General features: G+C 35.0%; 3 protein-coding genes across 4 annotated transcripts in view; 1 reads left to right on the top strand and 2 right to left on the bottom strand.

Annotated features, from left to right (window-relative positions):
- LOC149799413 (thymidylate kinase-like) lies at positions 1-24,726 on the bottom strand. Its single transcript, XM_089958757.1, has 5 exons — positions 24,283-24,726; positions 18,569-18,677; positions 11,548-11,638; positions 1,549-1,737; positions 1-208 (listed from the first exon to the last, which is right to left on the bottom strand). The coding sequence occupies exons 1-5, from the start codon at positions 24,431-24,433 to the stop codon at positions 80-82; spliced, it is 669 nt and encodes a 222-aa protein (XP_089814883.1). The 5' UTR covers positions 24,434-24,726; the 3' UTR covers positions 1-79.
- On the bottom strand, positions 7,157-11,537 carry LOC149799414 (uncharacterized). Its single transcript, XM_089958758.1, has 2 exons — positions 9,302-11,537; positions 7,157-9,015 (listed from the first exon to the last, which is right to left on the bottom strand). Exons 1-2 carry the CDS (start codon positions 9,528-9,530, stop codon positions 8,759-8,761), a joined length of 486 nt encoding a protein of 161 aa, XP_089814884.1. The 5' UTR covers positions 9,531-11,537; the 3' UTR covers positions 7,157-8,758.
- The window catches only part of LOC149799415 (dehydrogenase/reductase SDR family member 12-like), a 27,225-nt gene continuing 24,364 nt past the window's right edge, over positions 24,471-27,331 (top strand). For both annotated transcript variants that reach the window (XM_089958754.1, XM_089958755.1), the window contains exon 1: positions 24,471-24,587. The gene's annotated coding sequence lies outside the window, so the exon portion shown is untranslated. The remainder of the gene's footprint in view (positions 24,588-27,331) is intronic.

Genomic DNA, 27,331 nt, shown 5'->3' on the forward strand with positions numbered 1-27,331 from the left:
ACAAGTTAATACTTTTTATTTTCATAGTAATGTTATAAAAATGTTAGTTTTCTGCATTCCATTAAAAGTTTTTAAAAATTCACAAGTTTATTACTTCTGTCTTCCAAAGAGCACTTAGTGGTTTATTTTTTGTGCTTGCAATCACTCTTTTACACAAGGTTAGTAGCTCAGTGTGCAGGTCTTCTATGGACTTGTCAGCATCTATCACCTGAGAAAAGAAAATGAAATGTAGGTGTGCACATTTCATGGAAGGTGTAATATGTACTAATGAGTGTATATGGACTACAATTGTTATTGTACATGGATTCATTTGTAACTCTTATTTTCTGGAGCTAACAACATTTAAGATCATTCTTTTCAATTAACTGCTGAGTGTTGAAACACTCTTTGACATTCTTCAGCAATATAAAGATTTTCAAATTAGCTGTTGTGGTGGACATACTAGACATCAGCTTGTCACCATTTCTGTTTAAGACTAACAAGGCATCATAAGAAATCTTCTGGTGGAAACGCGATGCTGATATGACTTTCAATTTTGGCGAAGTAATGACAAGATATTCAAGATGGTGCCTGATTCAATATAAGACTGTCACCATTTCTATTTAGTACCAACGAGACACCAAAAGAAGTCTTTTGATGAAAGCGAAATGCCGACATCACCAGCCATCTAGAAGATGTAGTGATAACAAGACTTTCAAGATGGCCATTGTGGTAGACATATTAAAAGTTGGATCAACACCAACAAACAACTAGATGTCATAAGTCTTTTGGTGAAAACATCATGCTGAAGACATAATGACAACAAGACATTCAAAATGACCAATGTGGCCAGCATATTGAATGTCTCAACAGTAACACTAGAGCCAACCAGGCATCATAAGTTGTTCAGTAAAAGAAAAATGTTGATACAACCAAGCATTCTGTAGGAGTAGTGATAATATTTTCTTGATGTACACTCCGGTAGCAATACTGGAGATTGAGTCAACACCATTTTCACTTTGGACCAAACAGACATTGTAAGAATCTTCCAATGAAAACATCATGGCATTATTTCTTTTCCTTCAAGAGGACTCACAATGCCTTTTTCAAAACGGCCACCGTGTGACCATATTATCATCAAATCAGAGTAATTTTCATGTAGGACCATTAAGACACCATATTAAGTCTTTCAGTCCCACAAAGATATGACCATCTATTCTTGATCAGTAATGACAAGATTTTCAAAATGGCCACCAGGGTGATCCCAATGGATGTCTGAGCAGCCCTATTATTATTTAGGATGAAAATGACAATGGGATTAAATGTACGTGTAAGTTTTATGTCAATTATCCAAGTACTTAATGAGGAATAGCTTAGGATGTTCCATTTTCTCTTGTAAACTAGTCTGCACAAATTTATGACAAGACTTCCACAGAAGATCCAAGCTGGCTTCTAGCATTCATGTGGCACAAATTAGCATAGGGCGACATAATGCCATTTACAGCCTTGTCTGCAGTCTCTTTTACCAAAATGTTATAAAAAAGAATAACATAAGAACAAATCTCTTACCTCCCATGTTGAATCCCTCAATTTCTCATAATTACTGGCTACTTTTGCTTGGAAATCCGCTTTCTCATAGCGCTCCTGACCAAAACCGCCTCTCTTCATTGCAGCTTCTGTGCTGAGTTTCAACTGTACAACTACATCTGGCATGGGCAAGCCTACATCTGGTTTCTTGCACCATTCAAGATCAAAATCCTAATATTAAAAAAAAAGTAATTCATACCCTTAAGACATATAATAACTGGTATCAGGGTTCATACAGGTAAAATATGACAAAATTCATGGACTTTATTTTGATTTTCAAGGATTCTTGTATCTGAACTCACCATAGACATCTACCTTTGGAACAACCTTCAGACTGACTTGTGCCTCATGTAACGGTATTTTCCTCTCCCAATAAAGTTCACTAACATAGGTACAATAAACAAATAGTCAAACTAACAAAAGGCTTATTAACAAGTTTTTCCTCTGTACTTAATTTCTTTTCGGATCCTTGATCTTAGCATTCAGTTTATTACAAAGACCTTCATAAATTCCAAGTTTTTCCTCAGCTCCTTTTCTATTAGCATTGGCCTGTGCAAGACGTTGCCACTTTAGTGTCTTTTCTGCTTTTAAAGACAGTTCATCTGCTTTCTTCACAAGTAGTTCATAATCTAATCTGGCCTGCCTTTTTCTTCTTTTCAGATCTTCATTGTCATCAAGAACATTTTCCTCTGCCCAGACTCAGACTGCTACTATTCCTCTCCTTCTCTAAATAAGTTTCATACTTCTGTCTTGCTGAAGCTGCACTTAAAAGAAGCTGATTTGTGATTGGAACACTCAGTACACCTCCCACATTTCTAACATAATCACATATGCCCATTCAAATTTTCACACTCTAGTTCCTTGTTCACAGAAAAGGCACACTCTACTGTTGCTTGTTCATGGGAGAGGGTCAACAGGAGCATAACAATCTCCAGCAGCTTCTTGTACCTAGCATCTGACATGTGCTCCACAAAAAATTTGTCCAGTCTCTCCTTGTATGGATCAAAGCCTGTAAACGTATCAGTACCAATAACTACTATACTGTCAAGAAAGTCATTATATTGTGGCAGGATGACTTCACCATCAAGCTCATCGATTCTTTTTGTTGTAATAATCAACTTCATAAGTTTCTTAAATTTGTCATTGCTGACATTTGCATGTCTGGGCATTTCCCTTGGACACAAAGATACCATATTTCTGACTGAAGAATAAGTGATTGGGGATTTCACAGTAATCTTTTTCAACACTTCAGTCATAAATGCCATACATCCCATTCTGAACTCCATTACTTCCTTTTTACTCGTGGTTGCACTTCACAACTTTTCTTCAGCTAGTAAACTGATGTCCACCTTCTTTTATGTCAAAAGATTGGTCTTCTCTAAATCTACCCATAGCAACTTTTCTGGTGTGGTTGCCTTGTCCAAAACTTCAGGCTTGACAACTTTCCACATCAAACATTTGATGACTGTAGCCAGATTTTACATCTGCTATTGCTGACTTTGTGAAAAAAGATGACCTAACAGAAATTGTTACAACTATTGTGAGGAAATTGTTAGAGAATGTGAAGGAAGATCTGAGAAAGGAGATAGTAGCAGAAAGTGAAAGGGTAGTAAAGGAGAGGACAGGAGAGTTGATGGATAGGGTGGATTCTCTGGAATTTGAAAACCACCAATTGCTAGAAAAATTACAGGAAGCAAAGAAGGAAAATGATAAAATGAGGATTGATATGAAAGATTATGAGAGGAGATCAGAGCAAGCAAGTGCAGCTTCAAACCAATTCAAACAATATTCAAGGAAGCTGAACATAAAAGTTTTAGGGCTGGAGGAGGAAAATGAAAATCTGAGAGAGAGAATTCCGAAATTGGTGAAGGAAGTTACAAAAATTAATTTAGATAACAGGGACATAGTGGCTGTGCATAGGATTCCAGGTCGACAGGGACAACCAAGGCCAGTGATTGTCAAATTTTGGAGTCTGGATTGTAAACTTCCAATTATCAAGAAGCGGAAGGATTTTCTGCAGTACAAAGGAATTAGACTGGTAGAGGATGTAACCAGGCTGAATACTGAACTTATCAATAAATTATCTAGGCATCAAGAAATTGACAGTGCATGGTACTTTAATGGATCTGTGTATGGTAAAACCAAATCAGGAAAAAGGATAAAATTTGACATCTATGATGAAATTGATGAGAAAATTATATCATAAGTGTAATATGCAATTCTGTGAACTTATGAAATTGACCGAATAGGTATGTGAACTTTCGTTTTTATACTCCTTTTTCTACTCTAATTTGTTTTAATATTTTGTTTATAAGACATTTCTTTCCCTCACCAATTTTATCCTTAAGTAATATGTTTGTTTATTCCCTGGTCCCCTGTTATATCTCTCCCTAATAAATTCTCTCACTAGTTTATAAATCATCTTTCACTCTTATACTCTCATATACACATTTACTCAGTTGTTTACTCACTTTTCTCAACATTACTCTTCCATGATAAATCTCTCAGTCTCACATTTTTTGCTCATACATTCAATCAGCCACCACTTCCATGTATGCCCTCTTTCACCCTTTCTTTTTCTTCCCTTTTACCCCTTCTTTCATTCATTAAGTTGTAATTTATATTCTTTTTAATCTGTGCCGTTTGGTTTACAAAACTGTCTTAGCTCCGGAAAGGTCTGTCAGAGGTGCATAAGAGTTATCGCAAATGGAGTTGTTTCACTTGTTGTCCATAGTATACTGTATCAATGTTAAAGCCAAAGCTACAGCATTTACTGTAACACCATGGATGATTTTATTATGGATGTTTGTATTCTGTGTGAGTGTGAGTGTGAAAGCCATGCATATGATAAACTCAAGGTGACAATTACTTCATACATTCCTGTACAAGAATATGTATGTGTAAATTTTCTGCTGTTTTCATGGATAATAACATAAAAATTATATCTATTAATGTTAGAGGCCTGCAAGGTTCAGTCTTAAAACGAAGGGATATTTTAAACTGGGTAAAACAACAGAATGTATCTATAATATGCTTGCAAGAAACTCATAGTACAAAGAACGATGAAATATATTGGGCAGCTGAATGGGGATACAAATGTATATTTAGCCACTGCTCTAGTAAGAGTGCTGGGGTTACAATATTTTTTAGAAATACTTTTGAATTTATAATTCATAGAGAAAGATGTGACAGTCAAGGGAGATTTATTATTTTAGATATTACAATTAATGGCAACAGAATAACCCTCGTGAATTTGTATGGTTATAATGATGATAATCCTAGCTTTTTTAGAAAGTTAAAGGAGGAGACTTTATTTTTTGAGAACTCATCAATTATAATGTGCGGAGACTGGAATACTGTTCAAGACTTAGATTTGGATACTTATAATATTTTACATGACAAACACCAACAGTCTAGGGCAGCGATTCAAGACCTGAAAAACGAATTGGAATTAATTGATCCCTGGCAAAATTCCAACCAAGACTTAAAGATGTATACCTGGAGGCAAAAATCTCCCTTGAAACAAAGTAGACTAGATTACTTTCTTGTATCGGATGACATTCATATGAATACAGCTGATGCATGTATCTTACCAGGGTACAAGACTGATCATTCAGCTATTGTTTTGAGTGTGGCGTTTTCAACGTTTCCAAGGGGAAAAGGATATTGGAAATTTAATACCCAACTGTTGAGGAACATTGAGTATACTGATTTGGTCAAAAAGTGTATAAATGACACTGTAAATGAATATTATGTAGGGGGAAATAAAGATGACTCTCTCCATGTTTCTTTTTCCTGTAACAACCAAATGTTCTTTGAAATTTTGAAAATGAAAATAAGATCTGAAACTATATGTTATTCTATTAGGAAATCAAAAGAGAAACGGGAAACATTAAAGAAAATTGAGCAGGAAATAATAAAAATTCAGGGGGGACTGTCGAATAACATAAATGGGGAAATTCTGGAAAATTTAGAGAGAAAAAAAGCATAATTAGAGGAATCTAGGAAAAAATACACAGAAGGTGTTATATTAAGATCTAAAGCTAGATGGTATGAATTTGGGGAAAAAAGCACAAAGTACTTTTTAAATCTTGAAAAAAGAAACTATGTTAATAAGACAATAAAGGAAATTATTTTAGATGATGGGACAAAGATATCTGACTAAATAGATATTTTAGAAGCACAAAAACAGTTTTATATGGAATTGTTCAAAAGTAGAATTGCTCAGCTTGATGACTAGGCTACTCAAGAAACTCGAAATAGATTTTTTAATCACAATATTAAACTTATTCGAGAGGAATGAGAATCATGTGAGGGTCTGCTTACAATTAATGAATTCGGTATGTCTCTAAAACGGATGGAAAATGGAAAAAGTCCTGGCTCGGATGGATTCACTGTAGAGTTCTATAAATTCTTTTGGAAGTCTCTGGGGGGATTTATATGTAGATCAATAAATTACGGATATACTGTATGAAAACTTTCAGATTTTCAGACTCAAGGAGTCATCACATGTCTACCAAAGGAGGAAAAAGACAGAAGATATTTTAAAAACTGGAGACCTATATCACTTTTAAATACTGATTATAAGATTGCTTCGGGAGCAATTGCAGCTAGGATTAAAAAGGTTCTTCCATCAATAATCAGTGATACTCAGAAAGGATATATGAAGGGTAGATTCATTGGAGAAAACACCAGACTATTATATGATATCATGGACCAACTTGAGAATGAAAACAGATATGGTTTATTATTGTTAATAGATTTCGAAAAAGCCTTTGACTCAATTAACTGGATCTTTGTGGAAGAAGCTCTACAATCTTTTAATTTTGGTGATTCTGTTTGTAAGTGGTTTAAACTGTTTTGTAATGACTCTAATAGTTGTGTTATAAATAATGGACATATGTCATCTTTTTTTAGACTTGAAAGAGGATGTCGTCAAGGAGAACCCCTTGCACCTTATTTGTGTATCATTGGGGTTGAGATTTTAGCCATAACTTTAAAGCAAAACGTGGATGTACGGGGAGTAATCTTTGACGCCAGTGAATATAAATTGGGTCAGTATGCCGATGACGCTTTTATTCTTCTTGATGGATCTAGTTTTTCTCTTGAAGCAACTATGGATATCTTGCAAGGTTTCTCTCTATTATCGGGACTTAAATGTAACATAACAAAAACAAAAGCTATTTGGATTGGAAACAGGAAATTTTCTAATGAAGGAATATGTCCCAAAATGGGCCTAATTTGGTCCTCTTCTAACTTTACACTCCTTGGCATAGAATTTTCTCCAGATTTACAACAGATGGTGGAAATTAATTATATGAAGAAACTAACAAAGACAAAACGAATACTGGCAAGCTGGAGTCAAAGACATCTGTCAATAGTTGGTAAAGTAATTGTTGTAAAGACTCTTGTTCTGCCCATATTCATACATCTTTTTTCAGCACTTCCTAACCCATCAACAAAAGTTGAAGCAGAACTAAATCACACATTATTTAAATTTGTATGGGGTGGAAAAGTAGAGAGAATAAAACGTTATATACTAGTTTCCCCAGAAAATGAGGGAGGACTAAATATGATACACATATTTTCATTCATTAGGTATATTAAGATAAGATGGGTTAAAAAATTGCTGGAAAAGGAAGATGGAACTTGGCAGAACTTAGTCAATACAACCATACTCAGAAATAAAAAGGATATTTGGAATTTAGGGAGAAGGAAATTAGAAGAAATTAGTAAGTTTATTTTAAAAACAGTTTTTGGAGAGATGTAATTTTGGCAGTATCTAAATGGAAAGAAGAACCGCAAAGTCCTAACGAGTATCTATCCATGAGTATTTTAAATTTTGTCCCCCCTAAAATGATTTATCAATACAAATCCTGGACAGAAGCTGGTTTTGAAATTCTGAACGATCTAGTAGATGATCACGGTAATTTAATACCTTTTGAGATAATAAAACAAAAAACTGGAAGCGATGATTTCTTGAAATACTTCTCCTTAATATCCAGAATTCCTAAAGCATGGAAAGATGCCATAAAAAACCACCTAGTACATAATAATTTTGATAAGCAGGAGGATAAAATAACGAACTTGCGAAAACAAGATTCACTCAAGTTTGTTTACAAAGATCTTTTACAGGAAACTAAAAGGCAACACACTGCAAAGCAAGAAACTTGGATGCAAGTATTTAATAAAAATATAAGTAGTGAGGAGTGGTCTAATATATATAGCCGGGCAAAATGCTGTACCAAGGATACCAAGTTGATCTCTTTTAACTTTAAATTAATCCATAGAATAATCGCTACTAATGATTTTCTTAAAAGAATTAACATATTTGATGACAAAAAAATGTACTTTCTGTAAGAGTGAAACTGAAAGTATTGAGCATCTCTTTTATGACTGCAGTATTACTTCACAGTTTTGGTACCATTTTATTTAAGTTTTTGCACCCTTTTGCCCAAATATTGTACATCTGTCCAAAAAAGAAACATTTTTAGGAAGTGAACAACTGGACAGTTTGGGTAATTTTCTGCTTATTTTGGCAAAATATTATATTTATACTTGCAGATTCAATATGAAAAATCCTTCTATTTTTGCTTTTAAGCAAATAGTTGCAATAAATAAGAACACTGAAAAATACACTGCTAAGGTAAATAAAAAAGAGGACCAATTTCTTCAAAAATGGACCTCAACAATGAACATTTAACTTGTCTCTGACTTGATGGTAAAAAGGAACAAAATATTGTAATATTACAAAGGCCATGTCACCTAGATTGTGTGCCATATGCATGTGTATATGCGTGTGTGTGTGTTTTCTTTTTTACTTTCTCTGTAGATTATATTTCTTATCCCTAGATTATCTGATAACCAGAAATGTTTGATTGTAAGGTGACCTTGGGACGGTTCCCCGACCCATTGGTCAACCTATTATGGGGTTTAAAAAAAAAAAAAAAAAAAGTCATCCACCATAACAGGTACCATGGGCTTATCTGTTTGGTAGTTAGCCAGGAAAGGCTGCAATATGGTTGCAATGTAACAAAAAAAGCATAGCTTTGCTATGATTAGCATGTCCTTCACTGCTTGACTTACTACATCAAATGATTTGTTGGTAGGTTTAGGTAACTGTTTGGACTAAACCTTCTTGTCATAAAGTTCAACTGAATCCCACTCGCTGGGAAATGGGTATGTTTTCTCATCATCTATGCTCTACGATTCCCCATTCTGTAACAAGTGCACCTGACTTAAATGCATTATGCAAAGTATGCAGTCCACATGAGCCAATATTAATTAAATCATGGTCATAGTCTGTTTTTATCTGGCTTTGGATAATGTCTAAAACTTTTGAATTCACATTGGGCCCATCCATACTTATCTGCACCATGTTGTGGATATTCAAGTGGTTCATTGTTTCTTCTCTGAAATGATCAACTATGTCATCAGCTGTAGCATGGCCTGCAATCAGAAAGGATAAATACATATAAATCTTCACCAATTGCGTGGGTCCATGCTAAGCAATAATTAATGTACAAAGTGTCTATTTATTTTTAGTTCATGCACTTCATTATATATGTATGTATGATTTATGCTCATTTAGTTTATTTTTTTATTCATCTGTCTTTAGTAATTCCAAGGAAAATGTGAATGCAATCAATACTTATAAACTTGACAGCTAATGAAAACAATTAAAAGAAACTAAAAACAAAAGTAAAATAAAAATAATAATAAAGAATATAATTACCTAAAAACTGTGATCTCAATGTGATCTCAAGTATCTGGTCACAATCTGGTTTGTCCCACCATCCCAGAATTTGACATGTATGTCCATCTGCTTTTTTTTGCATTTTCTTGCTCAAGGATTCCTCAAATAGAATCACAAACACACCACTGACACTTGATAGAATACATTTTTTAAGGTGTTCCGCAATGCCAAATACACACAAGTAAGATGTTTTCCTTTCTGCATACATAAACTTTGCAGCCAGAGCACCATCTCAAACATAGCATGAAAAACATCAGCAATATGTTCATTTGATTTGTAGGATGCATGTGTGACCACAGTATGCAATGTCCATAAAATTTCTGACTTCAGAACATCGTTTTTGGAAAGGAAGTTGGAAATATTTGCTGAAGTTAACTGTGTGGTTGAACCTGCATCAGATGGGGTGGGGGTAACATCAATCCCATCATTGATTTATTGGAATGTGACTCTATCTTAGATTTAATGTCAGTGTCTCTGGCACATGTCTTGATTTTGTCTGTTTTTATTCCAAAATAATCCAAACTCATTGCTGACACTGATGCTTCACTTTTCTTCTGTTTTGCACCTTTATGGTGTGATTTAAGGGCACTCTCACCCATAGCCCCAATGTCTCTAACTTTGTTGCACAGACAACACAAAGCTTTGTCTGTCCTGGGTCTCCTTGACCCACTTATAGGAGCCTTTCCATTCACGATTAAAAACACACTTCCCAGGCAGCATTTTCATGTAGAAACCAAGGCCACGAGGTGAGATGTAAGAAGTAGAAGACCACCATATTGCCATTCTCACAATGCTGCTAAACGGAAATCTTGAGTGATCTCCCTTTCCTTAGTTACTGACCAAGCCACAGAAAGTAAACAGCATATAGTTGATCAGACATTTTCTGCAATTTTTCCAGAGGTTTCTTTTAAACAAAAATTTTGGTCTTTTATTTTCTTATTTTCAAGGATTTTTGCTTATTATCAAGCACTTTTTAAGGACTTTTTCCCACTGACATTTAAAATAAACAATGTTCAAGAGGATTTTCAAAAAATAAACACTTTTCAAATCTGTACACAATGTCAAAACCGCAGTATTGTTAGTGTAAGAGATGAAGATATAAAATGAAGCATATAAATACAATTTCTGGAATATTTTTATAAAAAAAACCAAAACCTTGTAAAGATGTTCACAGTATAAAATAACTGAAACTATACAGTTTAATTGAAACAAAGCTAAACTCAACCTTTCTGCTTACAGCTGACAACTACTGATATGGAAGCCATTGGCAATATAACTTGCTCATCTGGCAATTCTTTCGTTTGCTCAACATGTTTACCTCTTACCATGACAAGAATCAGTTTGTTGAATGTATTTGCCAATTGAGACTTGGGACCATTACAATATTGTTCATACCTATATAAACCATTCTCTGTGGCAACGATAATGCAATGCCTTAGTCTCAATATAATTCATGGCCAATACCGTGTGGGTAAGAAGTGAATTAGACTCCACCAGAAGATTCTGTCATACCAGTATAGATGGTTGGTTTACAATGAGTACTGCCAGCATGACTGGAAGCCGAATCGGTTGGTACCAGGACCATGGGCATGGCTGGGCAGTCAGATCTATCATTAAAATCCCCACCAAAAAGTGCTTGTGTAATCTTGTACAGGTGAGATGGATGGATATATCACTAAGATCTCCATAATTGTATATGGACATATGCATGTTTGAACAAGCAGATCTCTGCGATTGTTGAGATATGAAGCTGTAGACCTGGTGAGAGGGACAGATCGATCACAATGATCTTCGTAATTGTATGTACATGTAGCTGTGGACATGTTAGGGTGGATGGTTTGAATTTAACACAAATTTGGCTTTGGATTCATGGAAGGCGTCTTCTATGATGCTGCTAAACAGACACAAAGATTAAAAACCAGTGATACCTGCTGGTTGCAAGGGGAGGCAACGAGCAAGAGTTATTGCCCTTTGTCTATACAAGGCAACAAATTTTTGTCTTTTACAAGGACTGGATCTGGGAGGCAGCTGGCTTATAGCTGTAATGTTAATGTTGCAAGGGAATGTATTTTAGGTAGAAATTTCAAAGAGTAGGTTTTAAAAGAAAAATTCTTTGGAGATGGGGGAATGGGAGTTTTTAAGCACAGATGGGAGGAACAGGGTGCTCTGCTGTTATATGCAGAATCCTCCTTTTTGGAAGGTTCATATATGTCAAATTTTTTTACCGGCTTAGCTGCAGTGAAGGCCACACCAGAGTATGCATATCTGTCTACTATTAATGTTGTTCCTCGTGATAGTAGATCCTTCATCCTGGGCCTGCAAAACAAGACATTACATAGTCAATTTATCAAATTTCAACTGTGCTATGGCATTTGAAAGTCTGATAGTATGGTAGTTTGTTGAATTTATGGTATCTGAGAAGTGTCATTTACCATTTGTTCCATGGTTTTATAATACACATACAGTTTGTTAAGGTTATGAGATGATAGTTGAGGGATTTGGTGCGGTCGTTTCCTGGCTTGGGACATCTTTGCTAGCTTAGGTTCTGATATGTTAACCCTATCTACACCTTGGCAGTTCAATCCAGTATTTTAGTGCTTTGTTCTATCATCATCAATTGAATTTCATGAGTTGCCTCTCACAGTATGTAATGCCAACTAGCCAAAAGAGTGTAATAGTGGTACATTGTACATTGGCTGAAAATGGTGGATGCTACTGTCTTCAAAATGATATTTTTGCAAGTTTAACATTGAAAGTATGACTAAGTACTAAGCCATTACAGGGAATTGTTTATTTATGAGTTCATTCCAGTTGTGTGCTCTCCTTGTCTTGTTCAGTGTTCAAATCTGGACGTGGCCGAGTGATCTAAAGCACCCACCATTCCAGATCACTGCCATCTCACCTGTTTGCATGGTTTTGAGTCCAAGGCTCGGCTAGCGTGGGAAAGCCTGCCATTAGCTTCTTGTGGGTCGGTGGTTCTTCCTCCACCAGTTATACTGGCCGCCATGTATAGCCTATCTTGTGCTGAAAAATTGCGTTAAACCCTAGAACAACAACAACAAATTTTGACAACTTGATTTTGATTTGATGCGGTGGCCACTGCATCCAATGAAATTCAGACCCAAAGTACTAAAGTATCTGATGATCTGCCAAGGTGTAAATAGGGCTAACATATCACTGATGAAAAAAGTAAATGTGCTTTCAATCTGTTGATATACATGCCATAACATGGCGCAATCTAAATCAGATTACCACTGTCCTAGGTGAAATTGAGATCGGATTTTAATCAAATGGAAGCTTTGCTAAAAGTATGATTTTGTACTCCCAAAGCCCCTGACATGGTCATGTTTCGATAAAACATAATTTTAAGTAATCTAAAAAAAAAAAAAAAAAAAAAAAAAATTTCAGTCTATGCCTGTTACATGTAGTATGTATAAATGGTAATCTGTAATGATTGGAACTGACATAAAAATATCCCTTGGGCAGTTTGAATAGCAACAATTAAAGGTAAAGAGCTCAGGTAAAAAACCAAAGTTTCACATCAAATGGCTGACAATAGCTAGTGAAGGTTGCAGTGAGTGAACCCATTGTGCTAATTTGCAAATGGTAAGATCAGGATGTGGAACTACCCATCACAAGCAAATCAAACAGATGACAGACGCAGATGACAAGAACAAAAGTTATTACACAAATATTGCCTTGAATGAGAATGCTGAAGCTGCTATGTATTATAATTTTGACAAATGTGTGAACAGCGGCAACGTTTCTTTGAAGTTGCATTTTACAGTATATACAGAATGCAAAGCATGATCATTTTAGTTATTGAAATAGTGTTCAAGTGTAATTCATTTTTATTTGATTTAAATTTTGGGCATGTGGAAATTGGAGTTCGACATACCTGTCAACTTTTCAGAAGCCAAGTAGGGAGAATAACAAATAAAATAGTAAGATTTGGACCTAAAATGGGGAGGTTTTTACGTGGCCTTTTCTAAGTGCCAGTTTCAATAAACATTGACCAATCTTCCAGGTTCAATAAGGGTGAAATTCTCAAAGGATGCGCCAGAGGCACCTGCAGGAACTTATGAGGGTGGGTGGGACATAGTGGTTAGCGAGTGTTGCCCCACCTCTTGCCCCAATGTGCGAGCGCCCATGGGATGCGCCATTTCTCCCTGTTACATGCCTTATTTCCCCCATTTTTCATATTCTGGTCAGCTATGGCTGAACTGTATAATAGCTAAAGGTTAGTCTTAAGTACTCAAGCACAAGGCCAGTGCGACTAATTAACAGTTAATCCTTATCATCATATTTATCTCGTGAAAAGAACTGCCCTTTGGATATACTTCAAAGAAACCATGTTCTACACTACAGAGTGTGTACATAAGTACCAGCAATCGATTGGCAAATAAACAATACCCTATTTTATTGTAACTTATGATGCCTAGGACTTCATTTTAATATAACAGTTCAAATCTGCAGTCACAAGTTTAGCTCTTAAGGCACGAAACACTGTTTACTAAATAAAATAATTACTCTGAATTAGTTCTTTTGGGGCACATAAACTGCATGGTATATTTTGTTTTATTCCTTCTTTTAATTTAATCATGGTAATTAAAGTATACATATACATCACAGGAATGTCAGGTGTTTCTTTGGCACAAATGGAGATGTGATTTTGTTTGCAGAGAAATACACAGCATTCACAGTGATCATACTGGGGACTGTGTGAGTAGTGTCAGATTAGGATTTTTAATGTAGCTTTTAAAAAATTTCAGTCATATCACTACGATGTCTACAGGGTGGCAGTTTATAGTGATGTCTAGCACTGAGGCATCATGCTGCAGACATGTAGCATTATGTCGCAGAGATCTCAAACACTTAATTATGCGTATTTGGACGCCAAATGTTGATCAGGGACGCAGAAAATCACTGAGGCGGGAGTCCTCTGTAAGCATGTAATAGGTGTGCGGCAAAATTCAAAGACTTGCCAGTCCTGCTTCAGCCACCTGCTTTGTGGGAAAATGTGTTGATCAGTTAGCTGTACTGATATTTACAATGACAGAATTCAGTGACTGAAAGACCCCTTGGTGTACATACATGTTGCCATTTTATAAGAGTACTTAAAAAAGAACATGATGCAATAGCTGGGCGGCAAGTTCAAAGGCTCTGACTAGTGGCCAGGTGGGAAAATGTACTGATATTTACAGTGATTGAATTCAGAGGCAGAAAGACCCAGAGATGTACACGTGGTCGTTTATAAAAGTACACCAAATGATCAACTTTAGCTTTCGTTATTGTGTTCATTTCTGAATGTAGCAGAATAAGCAGTGCATGTAACCTCAGAATCAAGACATGTTGAGATTTAGACAAAATGTCATTCGTAAATGGGTGACAAGTTGCCTAAAAATGTAAACTTCGCATTCTTCTGTTAGGACAGCGAAAACAACTTTGCCCTGTGATTATTTAAGAGGTACATTGACTGACCATACTATATTTTTTTTAATGCCCCTCGCCTTAGCCCGGTTAGTTCTAGTGTTGTAGCGCAATGTATTCATCAAGGCATCAGTAGCTAGGCCTAGTTTTTATATCAATTACATTGACATACTCTTGCCCATTCACAGGCATTATGTTTTGATAGCTAACTGACCATTAACCCTTTTCCAAGTAAGGTAGCAACTATCAATTTCTTGCATGATATCCTTTGATGATAAAACATACAAACTTGTATTTTAAGATCAGAATCGGTGATCTAGATATTTACTGACTGCCTCTTATACACTGTTTTGTCATAACATTAGTTTGAAACTGTAAGTGAACCAGAAGGCCTAATGGGAAATAATGGTGGACTTTGCTAAGTCTGGGATGTACCAGTTCATTAGATTCTCTGTTTTCTTAAATCATCGGGCAAATATATTTTAAAAAAATATACAAATCATTGAAACCAAAGCCTAGGTATTATTTTATTAAAGATTTAACTTTATAATGCAAATTATAAAGGTCAGAAACATATGGGACAATGCTATGTTGTGGAACTCGTGAGATGCGCTTTAAGGTCTAAGCTGTTTTCTGACTTCACGTATTTGCGAAAATAAAGGAAAAAACAGCAAATCAGATACAATTTATTTGCCTAAAATTACTACAAGTACATATACAAATAAATAAACCATAAATATGCGATCCTGTCAATGGACTGTTGTAATGAAGCTATATTATAGTGAGTGATTACATTACGAAAACCTCTCCATCTAAAAATAGATGCACTCACGTCTGTGTTGATTCTGTAGGAAAGAAGAGACTGCAACTTTTGATGGTGGGACTCCTATTTTTACCAAAATGGGAGTCCTGGACTCCTAGTTTTAAAAACCTCGCGAGACCTCTGTGTCCCACCCAGTCACATTATCCTGACACCAGGCCGACAAGTCCTAACACTAGCCTCTTAATGCGGAGTGCCTAGCGAGGCAGCTGTTAGTACCATTTTTGTAAGTCTTTCATATGACTCGGCCAGGGATCAAAAACCATGACCTCCCGCTTCCAAGGCAGACAATCTAACCACTAGGCTAGCAGAGCAGTTTCGTGGGAATGAAACTAATTGGTGACAATTTTTTTATACTATAGTACTGTTGTAGGGGTTTAAAAAATCTGAAATGTATGTAAATAATGTTTAATTGTAACATTCTATTTACTGGACTTTGTGGTGTAAAATAGAATACGGCATCTGTGGATTGCACACGTTATACATACATGCCAAAAAAAGTGTAATCCAAGTGGACAAAAAGAGTAATCCAATGAGCATATGTTCAAAATGATTTATTTATCCCTCTGGACTTAAACATTAATTACTGCTTCAAGTTTTCATATATAACACTTTGAGCTTTAAAAAGCAACAGGCTCTCATACTGCATTTCAAAACACTTTGTACCAGCTGAGACTATGAATGTTTTGCACACCAGTAGAGCACTAAGTGCTGGGTTACAGAGCCTAATACTGAACAATCTCTCATAGTCAGCATTAGAATGGTTAGAACCAATATTCCTTTCATAACCTGACAATGAAAAGGAAATTTATATCTTACAGTTATTGGGTTTTTTTGCTGGGAAATAAGATGAAAAAAATCAACTCTGTCTGCATGATTTGTACATTGTCAGGTAGAGTGCAACTTGATACTTCGGGAGTTCTTCTAATTTATCAGAAGCCTTTCCTGCAGCAGGGTGCTTCATATGACAGAGACAACCTGATATATACAATGATGGAGACATTTTCCAAAATACAGAATGCAACTCCAGTCATCACTGATGCAGTATCAGCAGAAATCCCCATACATTTCTGCCAACTTATATTTATTCAAAGCATTATCAAGCAAATAAAAAAAAGTCTTCTCCAGTGGAATCTGAATACCATTATGCATTGGGTGTAATTTAGTGAAAAAAAAAGTGTAATGATTATGCCAAAAGCATAATGGTTGGCATGTATGGAAATATCTATTTATGTATGGGGGTTTTCTTCAGAGAAATGAAAATTGACAATACATAATGTAATAATCAAGAGTTCTCTGTGAACAATCAAGAGATAAGAGACTGGTAGGTAGGTGTGGAAATACCCTCAAATCAGGAGGTTTTTCTCACGGCGTGAGAGTTGACAGGTATGAACTGCCCGGGCTTGTGTTTATTTAAGTCACCTGCCCAGGTGCAACTGTGCCAGAGAAATCAAATTAGATACAGTGGTCCCCCTCTTATACGGCCACCTATTCTGCACCGGGAATGTGGCCTTATAAGACAGGTGGCCTTTCCAGAGGGGGAGTAAATTTTTTGTGAGAAGTATATATAATGTATGTAGTAAGAAAGCTACATACTTCAAAGCATTTAATATCTTCGTTTAAAAGTAATATTAATTATTAAAAGGTTCTTCTTGTTATAATAATAGACTTATTTCAACTGAATAGACATTAATAGTTCTTAATCTTGATGTAAGCGTGATATGCAAGTGGGTATTATTGCCATGCACATTGCAAAACCATTCAGAAACGTCATTTAAATCTTGGTACATACATACATTTCTTTCCATATGATCCATTTTCCCACTGCTGCTGAATAACCTACTTATCGGTTACGATGTTGATTATTCGAGTCTTTTCAACATAAAATTGTTTTATTCAAGTCTTTTTTACATACCACTGTTTGGCAAGTCCACCCTCTCCAATGTTGTCGAGTAGAATAACTGACTTTCTTCTAAAATAAGTCTCAGATTATGTGATGACATGTTAATGTCTGGTAATGATTTATTCGGATGTTGCTAACTATATGCGATTTAATTATTCAGAAAACTTTTGTTAATTTGACGAAATGCATTCTTTGTAAAGGAAGCCATAAATATGTTGTGATGTGATTTTTTGGTCTTTGTCTGGTACTCTTTTGTTCAAGCTTAATTTCTTTGGTGTTAATGCACAAAATCTATATTTGGCTTATGCTGACCCAATTATGATGACAATTACGTCTGGTTTTAATCATCAAAGAGAAGAACTCGACAGATCGGCTTTTATAGACAATGATATAATATTAATCTTACTGTTACATGTACTTTAGTCAGTACTTCCTTCAGTAACGGAAACTTGTCATTGGGAGACATGCATCGATGATAGAGATAATCTGATTACTTACCTTATGTCACGATGTGAATTAATTATAGGTTCTGTATACATCTGAAAAACAAAGTGGCCACTCATGAGGGAACCATTTTACATTTTTGTACTAATATGCTGGCCACTTGTCACGTTACAGGGGTGGCCATTCTTGAGGGGTACTTTTGAATACGAGCTCATTGGTGCCAAGGGATTCTGGCCAAAAGAAGCGGGTGGCTGCTGGTCAGAGGGCTGTTCAAGAGGGGGACTACTGTCCAAATAACATAACCACTGGCATGGTAAATGTAGGTCACTGTAATTTATTTTTGCCCATAAGTAGCTTTCTCAAAATAAATAAACCATTAAGTTTCATTATTATCAATGCAACAATGACACTGTGAATAGTATGCTATTTAATAAGCAAATCCTGTCTTAAGTGACCTCTCCTTCATCTGTGATCGCAATCATAATGTACAGATTGCTTGTATAATATAAATGTACCACTGTGAGTTACTTTTTAGTAAAATGCTATAATTCCCCTGAAATGTGTGGCTAAGATCAAGTATATATTTCCCATCAGTGGTGTGTCTATAGTTATGCAAGCAACAAACTGGAGTCAGAAACTATTAACATACACAGCCTCCCATCTGTTTGCAGAATAAAGTAGATGCACAACATGGTCTTCTACATCTTCATTACCCAGCAGGTAGTCATTTATTATTTTACCAATCTTGGTTGTTCTGTCTGGAAGAAAATGACAAATCATTAGTAAACAAAAGTAGTGAATACATATAAATACAAAACATGCAGGTGCTACACCCTGCCTGTGTGTGACTTCAAGAAATTCTAACACAATTATTTACTACAGCCCATCAACGGACTAAAACTGTAATGAAAGAATTTCTCTTTTTAAGTGCTGAAAAAAGTTAAAACAAAATTCTGATATTTTTTAAGCGATAACATGATTTTTTTAAAATCTGATGCAATGATGGCCATACTGGCTGCAAAATAGGTACTAGACATGATTTTAAATTCTTTGAACATGACCATGTTTTAAGGAGCAACAACATTTTCAAGATGGCCACTATGGTGGCCATGATGGAAGTAAGATCAACATAAATATCTTTGGCCCAATTAGACATTATGAGAAGCCTTCTGATGAAAATTCCATCTGTTAACTCACTGCATTTAGGACAAGTAGTGATAACAAAATTTTCAAAATTGCTGCATTATTTGATTCAGGATTAACACCATGCCATAAATGATGGTGTAAATATTTGAGGAGAGTGAATAACCTTCCTCAACACTACCATGAGAGCTGTTAGCAGCTCTTCTGCATTTTACAAAACACAAGCCATGATGTCTCATCAGTTTTGAGCATAAAAAGTTTGTGCAGCACAACAAAAGTCCCCTACGATTTACCTGTGACAGGTAAGACAAAGGCCACTCAGAGGGAGGACAAAGCCTCTTGATCTTTGATATTTACAGCATTATGCATTTTCATTGTTCATTTTTATAGAACTGATATATTTGACTGAGATTTTATTTATTTATTTATTATAACTTTTTTTTAGTATTTTGTACAGTAGTTTCCATTGCGCACATTAGTAATTTTATAGTACATGCATGTATTGCAATGACTATAGAACAATTTAATCCTTAAAGTGCTAGTCATGACATTATTTGTGCTGTCGGTTGATGTCTGGTAGTGCTTGTTGCGACTTAAGTCGTTTTCCAGGTAAGCAACAATATACACATCCTATTACTTCAACTAGCCATGACTGCTTGTAAAACTATTTGATTGGTTTATATAGGCCTGGAACAAGCATTCCGTTGTACTTTACTATGCATTTAGTGAAGAAGTTTTACAAATACTCACTTTTAAGCATGTGGTACCTGGAAAAAATTAAAATGGCTGACGCTGAAAAATACGATGGTGATTTCTTGCAACAAATACTGGCTTCTGATAGTGATGATGACAATGATTTTGAAGGATTTGAGGGGGATGAAATTATTTGAGCTGGCAAAGTGTTGATGGAAATACCCATGAGTGATTTTGAGCCAGGAATTGATGTGGAACTGGAGTCTGGTGTACATCCTGGCTGGATGAAACAAGATGGCATGCCTGGCAACCCCCCCCCCCATTCACTGGTAATTCAAAATTAAATGTTGAGATGGCGAATACTGAACCTATGAACTATTCAAGACTTTTTTTGATGACGAGTTATTGCATATGATAGAAGATCAAACAAATCGTTATGCAGATCAGAGAATTCATGGGGCAGACTTGAAGGAGAACAGTCGCATGAAGAAATGGCAGCCTGTCACACCTGAGCAGCTAAAACTCTTTTTTGCATTGATTATAGCAATGGGTTTGGTACATAAATCTGATCTCGATTCCTACTGGGCTACTAATGGTGTGATATCAACCCCATACTTCAGCAAAAAAATGAATATGGGATAGATTTCTAGCTATTCTAAGCAATTTACACCTGGCAGACAATGAAAAGAATCAAAAGGTGACCCTTTACAAAAGATCTGCCCAATGATTGAAAAAAATAAAGCATTTGCTGAGGTTTATTCACCAGATTAGATATGAACCTCAGTTTTGACGATATTAGAATAAATAACAAGTGAAAAATTTCGTGAACATTTATTACTACGGGGGTCTAAACTTACCTCTGACATTCATGGAGTGGATGTTTACAAAACTGTTAACTCTTCTTTACCTGTGATTTTCACAATTTAGATATAACATTGTGACAGACATTACATGTACATGGTTGAACTACTAAAGAATATATAATATTTCTTAGATATATTTGAACTTTTCCATTAAAAAACACAAAAATACAGATGAAATATAATTGTAACTTGTCATTTTACCTGTATTTGCACCTGTACATGCAAATATGTTAAACTTACACATGTGCCTTGATGCTACTCTAAGTTTCGACATCCCCCATTATTTTTCATGTAGTGTTTGTGTATATATTATGTATATTTATTGAAATACATGCAATTTAAAAACTGCAGTTTTCTTCTTTTTTTCCTTTCCTCAAACAATTCAGCACTGAGAGATCTTGTACTACAAAACAATATAGCACTTTAAGGGTTAAGAAAAGGATTTGGTACAGTTTTTCTTTTGATACAAATTCATTAAACCCATCTGTGTATCTCACACAAAATCCCACAAATTAACAGTTTTCAAATATATGTCATTAATAAATAAAATGATATGGTTTCAAAAATTGTAGGTGTATAGTGATGAAAGAATAAAAGTATATTGCATAATACATGTATTTGTTTGCTAGTGACAGGTGTTACTACAAAAAAAGTACTACCACGTGATATCTTTTGTTACTTTCACAATCAATTGAAGTTCATTGTGCAATTCTGGTTCATTATGCCTTTTTCTTAAACAACAGACAATTTCTCACTTTAGCTTGGATAACTGCAATTGTAAACAGAACTGTTTAAGCATGCCTAAGTGTAGAATTATATAATTAAAAATATAAAGCCTGTAATAAAAGATTTTTTATTTTTACTTGTGTATATGCAAGACAACTGTCAGCATGTGCAGAAAATCACTGAAGCTGGAGTTGCTAATACAGTACTGCAATAGGAATGGATGTTCAGAAATTAAACGAGAATGAAATCATGTGAATGTGATTGGAATTTTTAACACAGCTTTAAAAAATTTTCAGTCATATCACTTCAATGTCTGCAGTGTGACAGTTTATACTGATGTCTAGCACTGGAGCATCATGTTCCAACCATTCGCATTATCCTGACACTGGGCCGACCAGTCCTAGCACTAACTTCTTAATGCCGAGTGCCTAGCAAGGCAGCTGCTAGTACCATTTTTATAAGTCTTTGGTATGACTTGGCTGGGGTTCAAACCCGAAACCTCCTGCATCCAAGGCGGATGCTCTAACCGCTAGGCCACGCGAATGGTCGAGAATGAAATGTAAAATAAAATACAAGAGCTCACTTTAACACAGAGTACACCAAGCCCAATATGTTGAACTATTTGATATGGAAATACCCAGTGAGCTCCAGAAGAACACTGGTAAGTTTGGCGCTAATAATAAGAACAGACCTGTGGCACAAGATTTTTCTCTGTTAATCGATAAAAACTGGAGAGAAACAGTTTGGAATTGTTCCAATTCCTGTAAATTCACTTCCATTCTTGCTGATGGAACTACGGATGCTACCATATCACGCAACAATGCCAATAAATGGCAAGAGATATTTAGCAAACTAAACCAATCTTGTAAATTTTTTTAGTAAAGTTCAACATTTGATAAAAATAAGCTATTAGGTGGAAGGGAAACAGCAATGAATCAGATGTATTGTGCTTACATCTTATTTATGGGGAAAAATTACTGAAGAATTTAGAAAAAGACTACACACAGGGTAATTTCTTGAGAATCCTGTTCTAGCGGCAAGTTGACATGTTGGGGACCAGACCATTTTGTATGTGTGGGACAACTTGCAAAATTGGAAGCTTGGATTAAGATGCAAAATTTTCCCATCTTTTAAATAACGTATTCATCTGTATGATTCTAAAAGATATATAGGAAATAGGATTTTTTGAGTTACAGGCTCAAGTAGGTCATGGAGTGGGTCTTTATGTTGACATTTATAAATCAAATTTTCATATGCATTTAGAGTCAAAATGTGGGATATTTTTGTACACTTTATGAATATTACCTTTCCTAATTAAAGTACAATCGTTCTTTCTTGATAAAAAATGGATTTTTTTAACCCAAAACAACACATGATCCAATGTTTACAGAAATGATGTATCGCTGTGCAGAATTAGCCGTCATGGTATATATATATATATATATATATATATATATATATATATATATATATATATATATCGATAAGGCTGTATTTTATCTTAATAGTATCATAATATAACACATTTTGTTACAGGTTAGACCCCTAGTCCTACATGTAAGACCTCGACGCTGATATTTATGTTGTGGGCTTCTTACAGCCTAACTAACGGTGCTGTGTAGCGTGTTTTGATGTCAACTAACATTGTAACAAAAGTCAAATTTTCAGGAATATTTTAAACAACAACTAAAATAATGACGCTTGTCTATAAAGTCCTAATGTTTTAGCCAGACTTGACTTACACTGCTGTCTTTTCTCAAATAAATTAAAATTCTCACAAAAGAAATGGACCAGTTTTCACGTTTTGTTTGCCTACATTTCAACTGGCTGGAAAGCCATGAAAGCCGGGAATGCCAAAATCGGGTTAAGTTGAAATATTATTCTTTAACAAAACAAATAAAAATATATTATGCCTATTGGAACAGTAAGCAATAGTTCGTTTCATTCAAGAAACATATCCCCAACATGAACCTACTTGGACTTACTTTGGCATACCTCAACTACCGTCGCATTGCAACAAATTCAAATGTATGTCAACACAACGTAAAACTGCGCCCACTTGCTAGTATCATATTTTCATTCTGCCAGGATAAAGACTGCACAGTAAGTATATTAATTACACATAAATTAGTGGAAGAGTGTCAATATATGCTGCCAAGTGTGTGAGATGTTCCTGAAACTTTGATTACTCATTCCGATGTCAACCACAGGTGCTCACCATGAGCTTGATGTTGAGAAGAAAAAAAAAATAATCTAAAGGAAAAGTCATACAGTGATAAAAATACCGTAGATTACCCCCATGACCCGTTCTGACATAGGACCCTCTCTATCATAATATGTAAGAGAGAAGGTACGGAACTTCCAAATACTTTGTTCCACCTATGACCCTCGATTTCCTTCTGCTATTTCCGTCTTTAAAGGAACACGTCCATACTATATGGCTTTCTTTACTCCTGAGATATTTTTTTATCCATCAAGCCATGATTGACTTTTCTGGGTTGTAGAGAGGGTCCTATGTCAGAACGGGTCATGGGGGTAATCTAAGGTATTTTTGTCACCCTGTATGATTTTTACCTTTAGATTATTGGGTTTTTTTTCTTCTCAACATCAAGCTCGCGTCGAGCACCTGTGATGTCAACGACATCGGAACACGCTATACAAGGCCGTTATTTGGATAGTAAGACAGCACTAAAACAAAAACATGATCTATGTCATACATTGTAGGACTAGTTAGACCCCCTCCACCCTCAATTATTTGACAGATATTCCTAATTTTCTTTGTACCGAGCCCCAGTGTCCTAAACTGCAAGTTACTTATATTCAGTGGCTTCTGTCATTGCGGATACTCAATTTTAAAAAGGGCACGGCAGGGCAGGGCAAGACGATACTATTTAGACTGGATTCGATCCATCAAAAATATTGGCGTCGAAGACTACACCTGGAAACTTCATTAGCTGTGCCTTAATTCCTTCTTCGACGAGCGATTTCAGCAGTAAACCGCATTGTGTTGTTTTACCACAACGATCTCCACCTTCAAATACAATGAGAGCACCTCTAGCTACGGATCCCATCTTTGCTATTCCCGCCATCTAGGGTTAAAGCGGCTATTAGACCTTGATAAATATATTTTTTTTGACAGGTGCTCTTCAATGTCACTAAAACGCAATATAGCTGCACGAGAGTTGCTCGTTCGGGTTTGGTGAATTTTGCTTGCGTTTAAATCGTAAGACTGTCCATGTTCAGGTAAAAAAAATCCTTGTTGAATACTTAAAATATCATCACACAATTTTGTTCAATATTGTTATATAAACAGTCAAAAAATATGTAAAGAAACAAACTGATGAAGTTGTTACATAACCATCATATTGCACGTTCTGCCTATACCTCGTGCACAAAGCGACAGGTGAAAGGATTTTCCGGAACATAGCTCAGCCACATATTTAAGTCAAAATATCGACATGTTCAGTATATTTGTGATGTACTTAGTAAATGAAATTATATCTTACATTACATTTGTCACAAAGAAAAATATTGGTGTATATTCTTGTCTTTGCTGTATTTTTAACACAATTTGTGTCGCATTAAACAAAATAAAGATAAAATCTCAATATCGTTCACATTTGTGAGGAAGATTCAACTAGTAAATACGGATAATTTAGCACCAGGTAAATTGGTTTAAGAAATAAGCATATAATATTTAGATTTCACTAAATATGTGCTTCAAAATTGTCTTAGTACCCCATTAACATAGTGTGTGCGCGTGCATGCGTGTGTTTGTGTAATATATATATATATATATATATATATATATATATATATATATATATATATATATATATATTGGAAAATCCCCATTTGATATCACAATTTAGCTTTTATTTGCACTGGCTAGCATAAAATATAGTAAAGCTGACAGTTGAATAATTTAACCAGATGTGTGTTTGATTTTATATCCTTAATACCAGATAAATATATGGAGGCAAAAATTCAGAACTGTGAACATGAATTGATTTATACCACCATTTGTAGAAAGGAGTATTCTGATTTGGTTCCATCCATGTATCTGTACATTTTGAGTTAATGTGCAGTGTTGTGCAAAATTCACTTAGCCATGACCAGTAAAACTTTGTAGGCATCTATAGATGACTTGATTTAATTTTCAAGCCATTACAGGAGGCAGCTGAGGTATACAACATATGCCAGACATGTTTGTTTGCATATGTTGAGGACCTACATAGCAATTTGTCAATTTTGTACAAGTTTCTCACCTTTGTGGATGTAAATATTTTGGTTCGAATTAGAAGCAAACACAGATCTGGTTTTGAATACTATAAAGTAGGAAAACAAGTTGGTAGTTCATGTGTATTAATTGTTTTTGTATGGAAGTATATAACAAAAGTATGCCTTACAACTGTGCCTTCTTGTGTTGTAATACATAGCTATTGCATGTAGAGGTATATGTAATACAGCTTTTACACAGGTGGATGGAATACATATTAATAACAGTGGTGGATGCAATACATAACTATTGTGATTTTGTTATGTATAATTAGTTAGCATTGTTTGTTGACTTTTCTCTATGTATATGTGTATTTTGTGCTTGTCCTTTGTCCAAAATCAAGTTAGTAATGTACTTGACCAATTACATTTATTTGTAAAATCATAGCTCATATTTTTCTGAGTCTAGATTAAATATGAAAATCATTGTTAATAATAAATATGTTTACTTTGGTTTGTTTAAAGGATACAGTATTGATTCTGACCTTTGAATCTTCCAAAATAGAAATGTCCCATTAAGTTAACAGGCTATTTCCAGAAAATGGTAATTGACCAAGGTCAAGTAGAGGGCCATATAATCTTGTTTACATTAGGACTATTTATTCTTGCCTTAATATCAAAAACAGCATCATTCTTATTGATATGCTCAGTTTTTAATTTGGGTGGATTAATTTATTCAAATATTATTCATTGGAATTACAAAGGGCTAAGTAATATTCTGAGATAAAAACATTAATTTGGAATTATAATGAATTCCAACAAGGACATTTTGTATTATATTATTGTGATAAATCAAAATACTCTTAACACCTCACCATATTCCAGGCCATTGACACATTAGCACATTCAAGACTACAGGAACATAAACACATTTAATATTGAAATTTACATGGAATACTACTAGATTTCAGTTGGAACTTCATACATTTTGAACCTGTGAGAGAACTTTAAGGACTATACAAGATTTAATTCACAATACTGCAAGGTCTTTTTGTATTTTCACTTTGTATTGATGGGCAATAAATTATTTGTTAACTTTTACAAAACTTGTTGGTTTTCACTCTATTGTGCTACTTAGTTTAAGACCATAGAGTTGTAACAATGTAATACATAGCTATTACAAGGGAAGGTGTGATGCATAGCAATTACAAGGGTGGATATAATACATAGCTATTACTGTGGTAGATGTAATACATAGCAGTTACAAGGGTGGTTGTGATACATAGCCATTACAAGGGTGGATTTAATACATAGGTATTGCAAGGGTGTATATGATACATAACTATTAAAAGGGTGATTTTAATAAATAGCAATTACAAGTTGAATCAAATACATGGCAATTACAAGTGTGGATGTAATACATAGCAATTACAATGGTAGATGTAATACATAGCAATTACAAGGGTGGATGTAATACATATCAATTAAAAGGGTGGTTGTAATACATAGCTAATACAAGGGTAAATGTAATACATGACAATTACAAGTGTGGATGTAATACATAGCAATTACAATTGTAGATGTAATACATAGCAACTACAATGGTGGATATAATACATAGCTAATACAAGGGTGAATGTAATACATGACAATTACAAGGGTGGATGCAATACATAGCAATTACAATGGTATATATAGTACATAGCAATTACAGGGGTGGATGTACTACATAGCAATTACAATATTAAATGTAATTCATAGCAATTACA

Source organism: Sinohyriopsis cumingii, chromosome 5, assembly GCF_028554795.1.
Source record: "Sinohyriopsis cumingii isolate HCF-2022 chromosome 5, ASM2855479v2, whole genome shotgun sequence".
Classification (NCBI taxonomy): Eukaryota; Metazoa; Mollusca; class Bivalvia; order Unionida; family Unionidae; genus Sinohyriopsis; species Sinohyriopsis cumingii.